Source organism: Eulemur rufifrons, chromosome 3 (assembly GCF_041146395.1).
Source record: "Eulemur rufifrons isolate Redbay chromosome 3, OSU_ERuf_1, whole genome shotgun sequence".
NCBI classification, from domain to species: Eukaryota; Metazoa; Chordata; class Mammalia; order Primates; family Lemuridae; genus Eulemur; species Eulemur rufifrons.
The window spans coordinates 49,230,033-49,246,509 of record NC_090985.1 but is presented as its reverse complement, the minus strand read 5'-3'; the positions used below and the strand labels follow the sequence as shown (position 1 = coordinate 49,246,509).

Here is a 16,477-nt window from a genome sequence, read left to right as displayed (position 1 = left end):
TAATGTGCATTTCTCACCTCATGTTTTTTGCTAATGACTTATTAATTGCTGTTTGTTTTATATTTATTTTAGACTATGGAAATGATATTAGACAAAAAGCAAATTCGAGCGATTTTCTTATTTGAGTTCAAAATGTCATAAAACAACAGAGACAACTCTCAACATCAACAACGCATTTGGCCCAGGAACTGCTAATGAATGTACAGTGCACTGGTGGTTCAAGAAATTTTGAAAAGGAAAGGAAAGCCTTGGAGATGAGGACGCAGTCACTGACCACCAGCCATAGGAAGTTGACAACAATCAATTGAGAGCAATCATTCAAGCTGATCCTCTTACAACTACAGGATAAGTTGCTGAAGACCTCAATGGGGACCATTCTTCATTTGGTACTTGAAGCAAATGGGAAAGTTGAAAAAGCTCAATAAGTGAGTGCCTCATGAGTTAACTGAAAATCAAAAAAATCATTGTTTTGAAGTGTCATCTTCTCTTCTTGTAAGCAACAATAATGAACCATTTCTCCATCAGATTGTGATGTGTGACAAAAAGTGGATTACATATTACAACCAGAGACAACTAGTTCAGTGGTTTGACCAAGAAGAAGCTCCAAAGCACTTCTCAAAGCCAAACTTGCACCAAAAAAATGTCATGGTCACTGTTTGGTGATCTGCTGCCAGTCTGATCCACTACAGATTTCTAAATCCCGGCAAAACCATTACGCCTGAGAAGTATGCTCAGCAGCCAGCATTGGTCAACAGAAAAGGCACAATTCTTCTCCCTAACAACCAATGCTTCGGAAGTTGAACAAATTGGGCTACAAAGTTTTGCCTCGTCTTCCATATTCACCTGACCTCTTGGTAACCAACTACCACTTCCTCAAGCATCTAGACAACTTTTTGCAGGTCAAATGCTTCCACAACCAGCAGGATGCAGAAAATGCTCTCCAAGAGTTTGTGGAATCCCGAAACAAGGATTTTTATGCTATAGGAATAAACAAACTTATTTTTCATTGGCAAAAATGTGTTGATTGTAATGGTTCCTGTTTTGATTAATAAAGATGTGTTTGAGCCTAGTTATAATGATCTAAAATTCATGGTCTGAAACCACAATTACTTTTGTGCCACTCTAATTACAGATTCATTCTTGGGTTTTACAATAACAGTCAGTAGGGTGTAAACTAATAAAAGGTTAAATAAGCCTATAACAGCAAATGGTGTTATTATTTGTTTCACCAAAATGGATACGGTAACAATGAATATCCTCTGCTGATATCTCACACGGTTAATTTGTAAGACATTTGTCTATTAAATGGTTCAATGGGGATAAATTTTATTACACTATCTATTATATAAAAACATGTAATTGAGTTCTTTTTATTTAAAAAATCAACGGATTAAAACTTATATTAAGACTCAGGAAAAGGCATCATGGAGTACAACGTGTGGGCAATTAACCATGCTAAGAGAATGGACCACAAGTTTCCTTAAACATGCCAGCACTGAATGCCTTCGGAATTCTCAATTACCAAGAAGTGGTATCTCTAGTAAAACCAGCTAATATTCATTAAGTGAGAATAAGGGTTTATATATGGACAAGTTGTTTGCATCTCATCACTATTAAGACTCATAGGCTTATGTTACTTATATCTAGACGCTTTCTTGGAAAAGAAGAGAGGAAATAATCTAAAGGAGGTAATTGAAATCCTGAAAGTTTGAGCATTTAGCCCAGGGAAGCTGGCTAAACACAAAGAGACTTTTATCGTAGAAGAGATGGGCAAATTTTAAGTTTATTCTATCATCAACAGGAATGTGTGAGCCATATAGCAAAATTATATATAATGATCTATTGTTTTTTAATTTTTACAATTGCTAAGTACTATACTTGAACCTAATATTTTAGAAAATATTATCCATATTATTAATACAACTTAATATTAAAAGATTATCTCCTATTTATGGTAGTTGGTATATTTGAAGATGATGTAAATCCAATCATTTTACCAAGTTGTTTCTGGGTTTTTCAAAAATTCCATGATATTGTAAAATGAAGTTAATATAATCTGCCTTTTTCAAGGCATATAAATAAAGGAAATACACACACACGTGCACACACACACACATATAAAGTACTGGCTTAAAAGGATCACTTAGCAAATGTAAGCATGAAAGCTTATTGTTTTTATTTAAAATGTATTTATGATATTTTCCTTTTGATTGTCAGAGTTACTCTAGTGTCAATGCTTTGAAGGTTGATACGATTCTTTAGAAAATAACAAAAGTTTTATAAGAGAATCCATGCCTAAGTCTTTAAAATAATAAATTCTGTGACTATTTCTTAAATGCATTCATTCTTTTCCTTTATACTTTCCTGCTGTACTTTGCCCGCAAATCCTCTATTATCTGATTTTAAGTAATCTTTTTTATCAGAATATGAATGTTTCCGTGACTACCCCTTTCTCTTGATGTCCATTAACAGTTCTGGGTAGTCTCAATGTTAATATCTATTGTTAATTCATAAACAGAAAAAAAAAGGACTATAAACTAGCTAGGCAAGAAAAAAGAATCAACAGTATTCCTAACATTCTACTTTATTTCTAAAACCTCATTGTATAAGTTAAATCTATATTCCAACTCTAAATAGTCACATGGACTAATTTTTAATTCATAAATGTTAAAATATTTAGAAAAATAAAATATTATACCAGAAATTTTTATAGTTGAGTAGAATTAAACAAAAATGAATCACTAGCATTGTGTTTCTGATGTAGAATACTTTGTTCAGTTTGTGAGGGTGTATTTCACAGTAGACGTTCTATTCCAGGGAAATTTGAAATGAAACACTAATTAGCCAGTTTACTGTCAAACACATCCACATGTATGAAAAGAATATGAGGGTGGAAGATCTATAAGAAGATTGGCAAATGAATGTTAAGTTTTAGAATTCCTATAAAAGCTAGTTAAAAATGCAGTTAATATTTTCATTTTCAATATTATAATAACTAAAATTCTGTCTGTACATTTAGAAAATTTCCAGCATTATTGACTTGATTTTAAATTAAATTAATGAATTTTATAAAACAGAAATGAAAAAATATATTTAATTATTGAAGAATTTAACTCTAATATCATGAAAGCCCTTGAACCTTACACTGGCATGATTGTGACACATTCATTTACATCACAGAATAAATGATATCAGGGAGTTTGTAATGGTTGCTTTAGACAGCTGAGTGACTATCTAGATACGATTGTGACGATTAAAAATCTTTTTATTATCTCTGCTGTTTTTGTAGACTTTGTACTAATAAGGGGATGAATCTCATAGACTGACAGGTCCATAAAGCAAGTAGTAAAATAATTTTCTCTTTTTTGATATACAACAAACATTTTAAAACAGAAATTCAGAGTGAAAGTAATTATTTAGGATTTGAGACATCTTGAAAAAACAAAGTTAATAATATCAAAATAAAATAGAAACAAAACAAAATACAAGATTAGAAATTATTCTCAAACACTATTTACTAGAGAAACTGAAATTTCTATTCTCTTAAAACTCACTAAGTAAAAATAGGTACCTTACTTCCTAAATTTAAAATAATGCAGTTTGCCTATGTAATAAAAATAATATTTGGAGATAAAGATTCAAACATATTGATACTATGAAATTTCTCATAGCATATATTCATTAAAAATTAAATAAAAACCTACTGTAATATGAAGAATTGTATATTCATTGGATATTTCTTGAATTATACTAAAAAGTTCCATCCACCATTTTTACCAGAAAAGTAATCTATTTGTCCAACACTTCCATGACAGAAAATCTATCCTAATTGTCCAAACCAAAACTATCAGTTTTTTCTTATTATATCACACTCCTCCACACCATCCTTAGAATCACAAATATGACTTGCATTGACAGTTGTCAAATTAGAGCAGGAGTTTCCTGATTAAAATAAAGGCATATATCACTCCCTATCTTTTATTAACAATGGATATATAAAAGTACAACAAGAAAAAGTAATGTATAAAAAAAGTTATAAATATAAATATATATTTAAATATATTAGTGAAAGCAAAGATTAGGACAGCATCTATCACCTTTACAGAAAGTTGCTTTGAAACTGTACTCTCTTTTTAATCCTGAAATATATTTATGATTTCAGAAAATCTGTTACAGAAAGGAAATTGCTTCTCAGTTGTACTCACAAAATATCCTATTTTAAAATCAGTTCCAAGGAAAAGTGCTTTTCCCTTGAGAAATGTGGGCATCCTCATTTGTGACAGTGAGAAATATAAAGCTTAGTGTTTTATCTTTTTAAACATGGTTCCTAGATTCAAATTTTATATTTGATCACAATATTTAAACTGTTCATTCCTCATAGTTAGAATGTGAGCTCTAAACCATTCCATATGGTTAATTATCTGTTTCCACTGAAGCATCTTTATTTACTTCATGTCTGACTTTCACTATAAAAAAGCCTTAATACCTTTTGATTTCCAAAACAATATTGTGCCTAGCTATTGTGACTCTTTTTAATAATGGAAAAACCAAAGCTAAGGGAACTCATATAGCAATTATTAATAATAACTATGATTCAATTCTCATCTCTGACTCTAAATCCTATTCTTTCCTTAATATAATATGCTGCATCCCCAATAATCTCATTTACCTTTGTTGAGTAAGTGTGCACAGGCATTTACGTCAAAACTTCCCAAATATAAAAAAATGGAGTAACTACTCCAAAGCTATTTATTTTGACTTAAACAATGGACATCTAAAATGCTGGGGGACTCTGTAACTGAGATTTATGGAAGAATATTTTCAATATGGTTTGAAAGTTTGGTCCATTAAGTATGTTTTTCTTAGCAAAAAAGATGTCCAGCTGATCCAAAAATGATGATAACGTATTTGAGAATCTATGTGACATTATTATCTTTCATAAATTTAAAATATTGTGTATTGCTATTCATAATTTTTGTTAAATTAAAATTAAGTATATAAAATATTTACCTGCATAAGAATCGCATACAATAAAATTTTGGAAGAAAAGGGAAAAATGGAAATGTGATAAAATCTAAAGGATTTAGAGTCCTGAATCTATAATATGGAATTACTCATATATTTACATATTTGGAATTGATTAAACATTGCAATTCCTAAACTTACATGCCAAAGACAATTTTATGAATGCCTAAAGCTCCAGCATCTACGATTGCACATTAAAAAAATGAAAGTGTGGAATGTTGAATAATTTAAAATAAAAAATGTTGTAATAATATTTCATATTTAAATGATTGAAGCTTATGGATAAAAAAGTAGTATATACATATTTTTTCTAGATGCAAGATTTTCTGCATTGAACAGTTAGGTGTTCTCTAAAAATCCCCTTCCAATTTAGAAAATAAGAAAACAAGATCATGTATTCATGGAAATGGAAAAGAAGTAGATTTTAGTTTTATAGTAATGATCAAATGACAATAATATGGAGGTTTCAACAAATAAGTAAGAGGCCTTCCAAACACCACAGTTAAGAAAAAGTTTTACTATTTATGTGAGCAATAGCACAATTCAAGTTCTCATTAAAAGAGACTTAATGAAACTTGAATGTTGGAACAATAAAAAAACAAAGACAAATATAGTAAAAATAATATTGAAATGATTTTCTTTTGGAGAGAGCTGAAAATAAACAGGAAGTTTTTTATATCAAAGGAGGGATAATAAAATTTTAAAATGAGAGATTTTCATTATAAATAAACTCAGAGACAAAAAAATAGATGCTCTTGTTCATTTTAGCTAGGATTAGGCATATTTATTGTGGATCTCAAAGAGGGGAAGAATTAACGTTTTTAGTACTTTTGATTAGGAAAAGAACTATATTTGTTATCATGTTATTCTCAGCCTATAATACAACTTAAAATTGTCTCTATTTGGGAAAGCACTTTGGTGTGTGTCTATGTGCCTACTTCATCAATTACGGAACTAACTGAAAAAGTAGCTAATGGCATTCAATGAACCTTTTAGTAGTTTTCAGTTAAATTTCATGGTATTTAATAAAGGACACAGATTAAATAGAAATTTTGTGAGGAAAGTAATCAGTCTTTGGAAACCTGAAGCTCCATTAAAACATTAAATGAATTCAAAATTATAGATAAATCAATAACAATTACTGAGTACTCAGTAAGTATTTGAGTTAAGAAACTGAGCTGCATGGAGACTTGGTATTAATTTTTGAATAATATATTCCATGACATTTCCATATTGAATTGGTTTTAATTTAGATACCGCTGAAACTAAATAGTAGCATGGAACAATATAAAAAGCATGATTACCATTTCATGCTAGGGAATGTATTTTTACATGTCAGAATTGCAATTTGTGCAGGTATTTAAGTTATCTTACTAGAGTTTTTTTAATCCAAAATTCTTCATTATATTATGATTTCAAGAATTACTTCTCAAACTGAATTTAAGCTGGCTAGATAATATATAGAGAGATAATGCAATTATAACAATTAAGCCTGAATCAGGAAGTTTAAAAAAGGATACAATGCAAAGGGATATTTTTATAGATAAAACTTTCCATTGATCCTATTTTAAAATCATAGCTTCTATTTTCTTAAGCCACTTTATTGCCTCTGTGTTGAGGAGATATAGATCACAACAGAAATTACCCTCTCTTGAGCCCCTTTCTTGCTAAAAATAGAAATAAGTGTATTCCATAAAACACATACTTTCCATTTACAATGGTGAATTCATTGATATGCTATTTTTCATTGCTGAAAACAGATAGGCAATGCTGGAAAATCAAATTGAATCTTAAAAGTACTATGAAAGACAATTTAAGGCTAACAAGTAGAATATTGAAAATAATAATTAAATACACAAATCTCCTGGCAGTTTTGTGCTATTTTCTTATTAAGCAAAAGAACACTATCTGAAAATACCAGTTCCATGAAATTATATTGCATAAAACAAATAAGGTACCATTTAATTTTTGAGATAGGAGATCTATTTTTCCTGCAGTTTATATATATACAAAATAAATGCTACTTTATTTCTATTCAGAAAAACAGCAGAAGCTATTCAACTGGAAAATTCTATGAACCTAGTAGAAAAGATCACCACATGAGTCAAAGAGGATAGTCTTTTGAATTTCTGCCATGCCATCTGCCTTAACTCATTGCAGAGAGGAATCACGGCCATAAAATCATGTGGTTGAAAACTCCAAAAGGAATAGGGAATCTAAAGATAAAGAGACTTCATGGTAATTGTTTCTTTTTAGAAAAAAGTCCTCTGATTTTTGAAGTGCATGAAAATTTTAAAAATTGAAATTAGAAACTGGATAAAATATTTTTTGTAAATTTAAAAATGACACTGGTGTAAATTGGTAAGATTCAAATTATAATACTTGTACAGTTATTTTAATAAAATATATGAAAATTATTTTTCTATGAATATTCATTAAGTTTTAAAATTTAGTTATTTATGATGGATATTTTCTATAATGAGAAATGTTAATAAATTATACAACTTTAAAAGCATATTTGTATTTATGTTTCCATTCCAATTAACTACTTTAGAAATAGAAATTATTGTAGATTTTCCACAGTGGATTTTCTTCAAAATCTTTATTTTAAGTTACTATCCTAAAGATTTTTATTACAATGATACTCAATGCACTATGATGAAAGTCAAATTACAAATCACGTTAATGTGTTTCTGTTATTGAGATAAATCTTATTGATAGTACATCTGCAGAGAGGTTATTGGTCTTCAAAATATAAATTGACTGTTGAAGTTTCTATTCCAAAAAACAATATATGGTCTAATGACATTTTAGGTACCAAATATAAGCTGTCTATTGTCACCATATTAAATCTGCAAAGTGCTTAAGACCTAAGTCTGCTAAAGAGGAAAGCATTCAACAAACAAAACAAAACAGATAAATGGAAAAATGTAACTGTGGCAATGCTCACTATTCCCTGAAGAGTAACTGATACACTATCAAAAATTAAATGAATTATTTACATAAGCAGTCTGAGGATAAAGTACACTAAGCTCACATAATATTACTGGATATTGTAGAAGCCACATTTTGATTAGTACTCTATCTTCATAATAATCTTGTTCCAAAAAGTTTTTCAAGTTAATGCATGAAATATTATATTCTACTTCTTCAAAATAATGCCTGTTAATAAATTGATAGATGAAAATCCTAACAAGGTTAATTAAACTAGCAATAACAAACACACTGTATATGGAAATGGATTTCAACTGATGAAGATTCTGTTTACAATTGAAGGTTTTCTGTAGTGTTTTATGGTATAGCTTTTAGGTATCATATCCAATCGCTGAAGTACTTTATTACAGCAAAATATTGCATATGTTACATATTACCTTTTAGAAGTCATAATATTCTTTATTTTGAATATTGTGCTATAAAAATAACCTTAATACTATAATTTGGTTATGATCACATTATTGCCTCAGCAAGAGAATGACAATTTTTCCCTATTCAAATTACCATTTCTAAATGCTGCAGATATTGTTCTTCTATCACAAAATGCAATTGTGTATACTAAAATCATTTTACACATCAAAAGAGTCAGAGGTATTCATTAAGTATACCTTGGTATGGAGCACTAAATCCACGATATCGATGATTGCTGTCTGTAACAAAATGAAGCCTGAGCCAGTTTTTGTTGCTGATAATTGGTGGTGGTATATTCATTCCAGATAACCTGAATTATAAAGACAACAAAAAAAAATTAAAAAGCTTTTCAGCAGTAAACTTTTTCACTATTTTGGGACCAAAAATGTGACTACCTAGATACAAAATTCATAACTATACATTTTCAGTTTTTTAAGCACAAATGAAATACTTATTTTATGCATAGAAAAGTCAATCATAGAATAGTACAATTCCAAATACATACTAGTACAATTTGGTTTCATATATTGATCAAATCAACTGTAAAACTACAACTGCATATAATTTTTGATTTATACAAATTTATTACACTGATGTTATTTATTTCATTGATAAACATAATGAATATTGAGCTAATGGTGTTCATTGTGTTCTCCATGTATGCACTGATATAATAGTTAGAAAGTAGGAAGTCTTCAAAGAAATTGATATCCTTATTTCCAGAATGAGATTCTAGAGTTATTTTCTTATACTCCCTGCTACTCATCTAATATATTTTCAATATTTCATATTGGATAGCAAATTTCACAATTTATTTTCATAGAACAAGCACTATTTTTATATAATTTAATAATTTTAAAAATTTTCATGATTTGCTTTCATTATAATATATACTTATACTATGCATTACAGGCCTGCTCCAAAGAACAGGAAGAAAACAGATTATATATATCCAAACAGATATATTTGAATACGTATTTAGTCTTCACATATTTCATTATGAAGATACCATTTCTTAATATCTTTAAAACAAGTCACTTAAAGCAAAATACTGAAACTATGCTCCAGGTATTGTTCATGATTAATATACTAAGTAATTTTGTGCTTTATAATCCTTAGAAGATTTCCAGTGAAGCAGTGTTTTTTTATTTCATTCAATAAAGAAATATCACCCTCATATACTTCCACTATATATCTAACTATTTAAATTTTAGGCATATGATATAAAGCCAAGGTAAAGGATTCTCAAAAGCAAGACTCTCACATAGTGAAGGAGAGTTTTAGACTAAAGTTTTATAACAACCAGTATATGATGTATCTTTCCTTTTCTTCAAAGCCCACATTTTTCTTCAGGAGGCAAAATAGCTGATTTATTAGTTTGTGTTTGTGGGGGTGGAGGTGTGAAGAGGCATTACAACTCTTTCACTGCTTGGCAGTCAGTCATGTGAGGGGAACCAAAGGAGGAGGATAAAACATCTGTCATTGTATGTGGTTGTATATGTAAATCAGTGGTGAGATAAATGCATAGAGATGCACAGACCCTCTATCAGATATCCTCCCACCTTATTCCTAAAAACCAACCTTTCCAAGGAATTTTGGAAGCTAGGCATCACTTTTAGTGGAGGACCACCGGCCTACTGAAATGTAAAATCACCTTTATTGCATCTTTGTGTCCACTGATTCCAATATGAATAAGTTGGGTTCTATCCCATATATTTCTCATTTCTATTCTTGGTTTGAAATGAATTTTTTAAAACTTTTCCCTATTGACCTCCTATTTTCTCTTCTTATTGGGTGAGTCTGTTTATTGGTCCAGCTGGTTGAATTGTTTCTTATCTGAATTTAGTAAATAAATATATACCATATACCTATATAATTTTAAGACTCAAGTTTTAAAATTTGACTTCATTACTTTCAGAAAATATCCAGGTTTTGTTTATTCTTGTTTGTTGGTTGGTTTGGTTCAAATAGCAATTCAGTGAAAAAATATTTGGATTTGATTCAATTATGTTTTCAATAGAGTAGCATAGTTCATGCCAGATTTTGATTCACAATTTTGTCTGTTCAATTCCCTGATTCAATGAGCACAAATATCCATTAGGGAAAGTTTGAATGAGTTTCACAGGCTTCACACATTCCTAACTGTAATGAAACTAGAATACATGGATGATTCTAACACACTGACCCACAGAGTTAAGGCATAGACTCTTAAAAGACCCACTATATAAGAAGTAATTCCACCTGTCCATTAAGAAATGTGAGAAAAGAGAAATAGACAATAAAAAGGATAAACTTCCCATCTTTTCCATGGACATCAAAGATAATTTCAGCAGTAGATTATTATAAAAGCAAGTGATAGCTACTATAGAACTGTAGTTTCAACTTGAATTCAACTTCAAAAATCTAGGAGGATGGAGCTGAAGTAGTAGAGCTGCAGAAGCAAGAGGTAAGAAACTGAACTAGAAAGCACTTGCACCACAGCACCCCTCTGCTACCAGAGAAGAAATATACAGTCATTGGTTATAAGGACTTTGCAGATTGTACTAACTTAATATTGCTCATTATTTAAATATGATATATATAATACAGCATGATTTATGGCTTGTGCAGCAATCTCATAAATGAATCTACACATCTCTGCCCGTATTTCAAGTGTCATCAGGAGTATTGGAAAATGGGGGATTGAGAATATATGCCACCTAGAGAGAATTTCTTAAATATTAAAGGAGATATTTCTAAAATATAACTCATTATTATCCCGAATCAAATCACTTTGGTCATTTGACAGTAAGCAAATTTTGGTTCATTCTAATATAAACTCAATGAGAATCATTTTTAAATAATGAAGAGATTTAGTGTACATTTATTCAACAATTATTTGCTCAATATTCACTATATGACAAACATTAATACTAAAAGTTGGAAGTACAGTAGTAATATAGTAAGCAAGACAAAGATCATGGTCTTCCACAGTGAAAATAAACAAGTTAAATAAATAAATGAATAATATAATTTCAGATGATAGCAAATGATATACGCATGCAAAAAAAAAATCCACAGATGCATGATAAAGAAATTCTAGAAAAATAAGGTTTCAGTTGTGTTAATGATACAACTTTTTCATTTTACCCTCATCTTTTTATATTACCCTCAAAATATTCATACTCTATATGTCTTAATTATTATACTTAACTGGATTTTAGGAAAATTAAATCAAAGAAAAATATGGTAATGATAAATGTCATAAATTTGTCACCTACTACAGTTATTTGTACCAAAGAATTAAAGACATGCCTTTTGAGTAATGAATAAATTTTAATGGAATGACATAATAAATTAACAATGACATCAAATTTCATTGCATATTCAATGTAGAAAGAAACATTGACAATGCAGTGCAACTCACCATAAAAAATTAATCTTTGCAAAAGTATTTTATTTATATAATTTTCTATAGGAAAAATATCTAAATCATAAATTGATATTTTAAATCAGATTCAATATTTTCTGTCATAATTAGTCCTTTATGGAATATGATTACAATATTTACAATATTCTTTTAAGAATAAGTTAAATGTAAGTAATCTGAGAGAACCACAAGTCTTTGCCGTTCTCTTAAAAGTTCCTAAAACTATTCTGATCCTATTCATTTGGTTCATAACTCTTCTGTCAGATCTTCATTTCTGCCACCTCTGGTTCCTCAATTTTCTCAAACTTAGCACTTGCAACAACAGGTATCAACTTTGATGGCTCTGACATATTTTTTTAAATCTTTCCAATTCCTTAAAATCATTCAAATGTAATTACCTATCTATATATCCTTATCTTAAGTAATCATACATAGATTCAAACCTTAAACCCAGAATTATTCACATCATTACCTTCATGACTTCGTGTCTCACTCTAGCAATTCTCCCGCTCTCTTTGAACTTTAATTGTGTCTATCTCTCTCCCTCTCTCGCGAGTGCTCTCTTGCCCTCCCTCACTCTTTTTCTCTCTCTTCCTCTTAAACCTATATGACCTCTTTCCTGCTCTAGCACTGGGATAAGATATATCCTTCATTCATCTTCTGTTCTCCATGACCTCATTAGATTATTGCCCTATGTTAAGTTGCAATTAGTTTCTCAAATTTACTCTCTCATCTACTCTCAGGTCCTTAGTAAGTACTTTATTTTAAGGCCAAAATAAATATAATATCTTAATTTTTATTTACTTATTCTTAATCATTCTCAGGGAAGTCAAATTTAAAGTTCCTTTTCTGTCCCCAGAGAGCACCTATGGATAGTCTTATCACTTCATTTTTAAATTATATGTATTTTTAATTTACACATAGTAATTATACATATTTACAGGGTACAATGTGATGTTTCAATACATGTGTATACATTGTGTACATTTTCTAATTGAAGGAAAAGTTCTTCAAGCACACATACTCAGGTTCTTGATTGTCTGATCTGCCAAAGCTCTGGCTCTTTCCTAGAGTTCTCAGTGTGATGAAGACACCAAGAAGGCATACTGGATACACACATATATCTGGTCATCTTTCAGTAGCACCACTTTATTTTCAAGGAAGTCCTGATAGAAGAATTTTGTACCTAATGGTACATTCTCATGCAGTTTGACGTTCACAGTCAAAGGTGAAATCCTGGGATGTAGGATCCTCACAACAACAACATTCGTATGTGTTCTACACTTTCTTGAGGTAGAAAGAATTCAGCATTGAAACACATATCTAATCTTTATTATTTCTTTCTTTCTACCAATTTTGGGTTTTGTTTGTTCTAGTTTGTCTAGTTCCTTGAAGTGTAATATTAGGTTGTTCATCATAAATCTTTCTTCTTTTTTAATGTAGGTGTTGATCACTACAAACTTCCCCCTAAGAATTGCTTTTGCTGTATATCAAATGATATGTTGTGCTTCCATTTTCACATTTGTCTCAATTTTTTTAAATTTCCTTTTTCCTTTTCTTTATTGGTCCATTGATTACATAGGAGGAAATTATATACTTTCCACATATTTGTAAATTTTCTGAAGTTCCTTCCTCCTGTTACTGATTTCTAGTTTTATACTATTGTGGTTAGAAATGATACTTGATAGGATCTAAATTTTTAAGACTAACATATGATCTGTCCTGAAGAATTCTCCATGTGCAGTTGAAAATAATGTGTATTATGTCAGCTGTTGGATGGAGTATTCTGCAAATTGTCTGCTAAAGCCATTCGATCTGCATTGCAATTTAGGTCCAACGTTGCTTTGTTTATTTTATTTCTAGATAATCTTTCCATTGTTGAAAGTAGGGAGTTGAATTCCACTACTATTGCTGTATTGCAGTTTATTTCCCTTTATATCTAGTAATATATGTATATGTTCATACTCCAGTGTTGACACTTGACACTTTTCTCCTGTTCCTTTTAGAATTTCTTTTTTGTCTTTACCTTTTGACAGTTTAATTATAACGTGCCTCAGAGAGAACCCCTTTGCTTTTAGTCTACTTGGAGGTTTTGAGATTCCTGAAATCTGAATGTCCATGTCTCTCCTAAGACTTGGGAATTTTTAAGCTATTGTACTGCTAAGTAGGATTTTTTGGTGACTTTTTCCAACTCTTTTCACTTTGACACACATATAATGTAAAACATTTGTTTGCTTAATGGGTCTTCTAGGTCCCACAGGCTTTCTTCATTCTTTTTTATTCATATTTCCTTTCTCCTTTCTGACTGGGTTATTTCTAAAGACTTGTCTTCAAGTACCATTTTTTTTCTGCTGCTTGATCTATTCTGTTGAGGCTCTCAGTTGCATTTTGTATTCCATTCATTGAATTCTTTAGGTCTAAGATTTCTGTCTCATTCTTTCATATGATACTTAACTCTTTAGTGAGATTCTCATTCAATTATAATTTTTTTCATGGTTTTATTGAATTGTCTATCTGTAATCTCTTGTATCTCACTGAGATTCCTTAAGACCATAATTTTGAATTCATTTTCAGACATTTCATAAATTTCCTTTTCCATAGGATCTGCTACTGGAGATTTTTTGTTTCTTTGGAGGTGTCATGTTTTCTTGCTTTTTCGTGTTTTTTTGTGTTCCCACATTGATATTGTGCATCTGGGGAACAGTCAACTTTTCCAATTTTATGGAGTAGTTTTGGCAGAAAGTTTTTCCAATAGATGGGTCCCAGGGTATCATTTGGGTAGGGTGTTTTGGCTTTAATTCTGGGTGGACACAGTAGTGGAGTGTCTGTGCAGTTTCTTCACCTGTAATGCACATCAATGATGTCTGAAAGTGTATCAGTGGTCCAGGATACAGGAGTTTATGGTGACAGTGGGGCAGTTGTGCGTGGGGTAATGCCACTAAGCTAGTTTCATGCTGGGCATGCTTGCATGCTATGGGTTGGACAGCTCTGGGGCAAGAGGACTATAATGCAGAGATGCCACTGAATAAGCTGTTGGTTTTGGTGTACTCAGACACAGAAGGTCACTTAGCCCTGGGAAGGGCTCACTTTGGGATCTGACTGAAATCAGACTTCCTACAAATGCATGTGAATGCTTGCAAACATGGAGAGTCACCTGGATCTAGGGTAGGCTTAAAGGGGGATGGAGCCAGCTCTCCAAACTGGGTTCAGCCACCGTAAGGACTGAAGGTCTCTCTTGTACCAAGAGCTACAGGTATGTGTGTCAGGATTGGGGATAGCCAGGATCCTCAAGCTTACCTTTTTCCACAAGGTGAAGTCCCTTCCATCCCTAAGCTGATCCCAGCAGAGAAGATGGGGTGGCAGAGACAGGATGCTACATTTCCACTCTATGCTTCCACCACGGGTTTCTGTGCTCCACAGAGACTCCATCATTCTGTTTTGGTAGCCCAGTGTACTTCTTCAGTCACTCTAGTGATAATGTAGCCATCCATTCATCGTTTTGGTCCATTTTGGTTGGGAGGACAAGCACCAGGCATTTCGAATCAGCCATCTTGCTTAAAGTCTGTGTCCAGACAATTACTACTTTATGTAGTAGTGAGTTTTCTCTATTTCCTAATATTTTACATTTTCTTTGAAGGTAGGCTATTAAATCCCTGATGCTTAGCACAGCAATTATTGTGTAAGAGGTGTATGATGGCTTTACATATCAAGAAAATAAATGAAGAGATTTATTTGTCTGGGTGCATGCCTTAACATTCAGTACCTGTGTATTTGTTCATATGCTTTATAACTTATCTCAATAATTCCATTTCATGTCATCATTAAATGTTTTTGTTCTTTTCTCTATTCAAGACCAATCAAAAATTCTATCTTATTCATAAGTATTCCTCAATTCCCCTGGCTGAAGGTTATCTCTCTGTTCTCTGAGTATCAAAAGTACTTGATAAAACTCTTCCTATGACATGTCTCGTTGTTTTCTTCTTGTTATATTATACATTCTCTAAATTATCAGAAGTTGAGAGCAGGATCCATACTGGATTTAGCAAATCTATAAGCACATTTGAAATTGATAATGAATACTGCTATTTATGTGAAGTAATATCATATAACAAAATTTCTTAAAGTGTGTTGTAAACATTAGCCACCAAATACCTTGGGAATGCAGGGAGGTATACTTGTGAAGAATATTGCACAACCATATACTCTTCTTGAAGTATTGAGATATTTTTTAACCCAGAATTTCCTAAACTTAGTCAATAAACACCTTCCCATTTTCATACTTTGCCATAATATCAAATAGCATGCAGTAGAATTATTATTAACCACAAATATTGTTCATCTCTTCATGTCTGGATAAGAATGCCTTTCACAGTCTCAGGGAAAATCAGCATCTTTAAAAATAGTCAAAGGTAAAAATTACCAAATTTTCTATTATGTTGTACAGGGTAAAGTAAGTTAGAAAATTATTTTAGCAACTAAATTAATCCATTTAGAAGATAACATTAAAAATACTAATCTTCCACACTATGCAAGTCATGAATAAAATGTGTACAGAGTATACAGATATCTACACAGACTGGGTTGTATTTTCTTGTCACAGATGTCTGATTGTGTTCTTGGTTAGATATTCAAAAGTAA

At 31.1% G+C, this 16,477-nt stretch overlaps 1 protein-coding gene across 3 annotated transcripts in view; it reads right to left on the bottom strand.

Moving 5' to 3' along the window:
- Positions 1-16,477, bottom strand: part of CSMD3 (CUB and Sushi multiple domains 3) — a 1,111,380-nt gene that overhangs the window by 712,831 nt on the left and 382,072 nt on the right. For all 3 annotated transcript variants that reach the window (XM_069466068.1, XM_069466069.1, XM_069466070.1), the window contains exon 6: positions 8,628-8,740. In XM_069466068.1, coding sequence (XP_069322169.1) covers positions 8,628-8,740 — 113 coding nt within the window. The remainder of the gene's footprint in view (positions 1-8,627; positions 8,741-16,477) is intronic.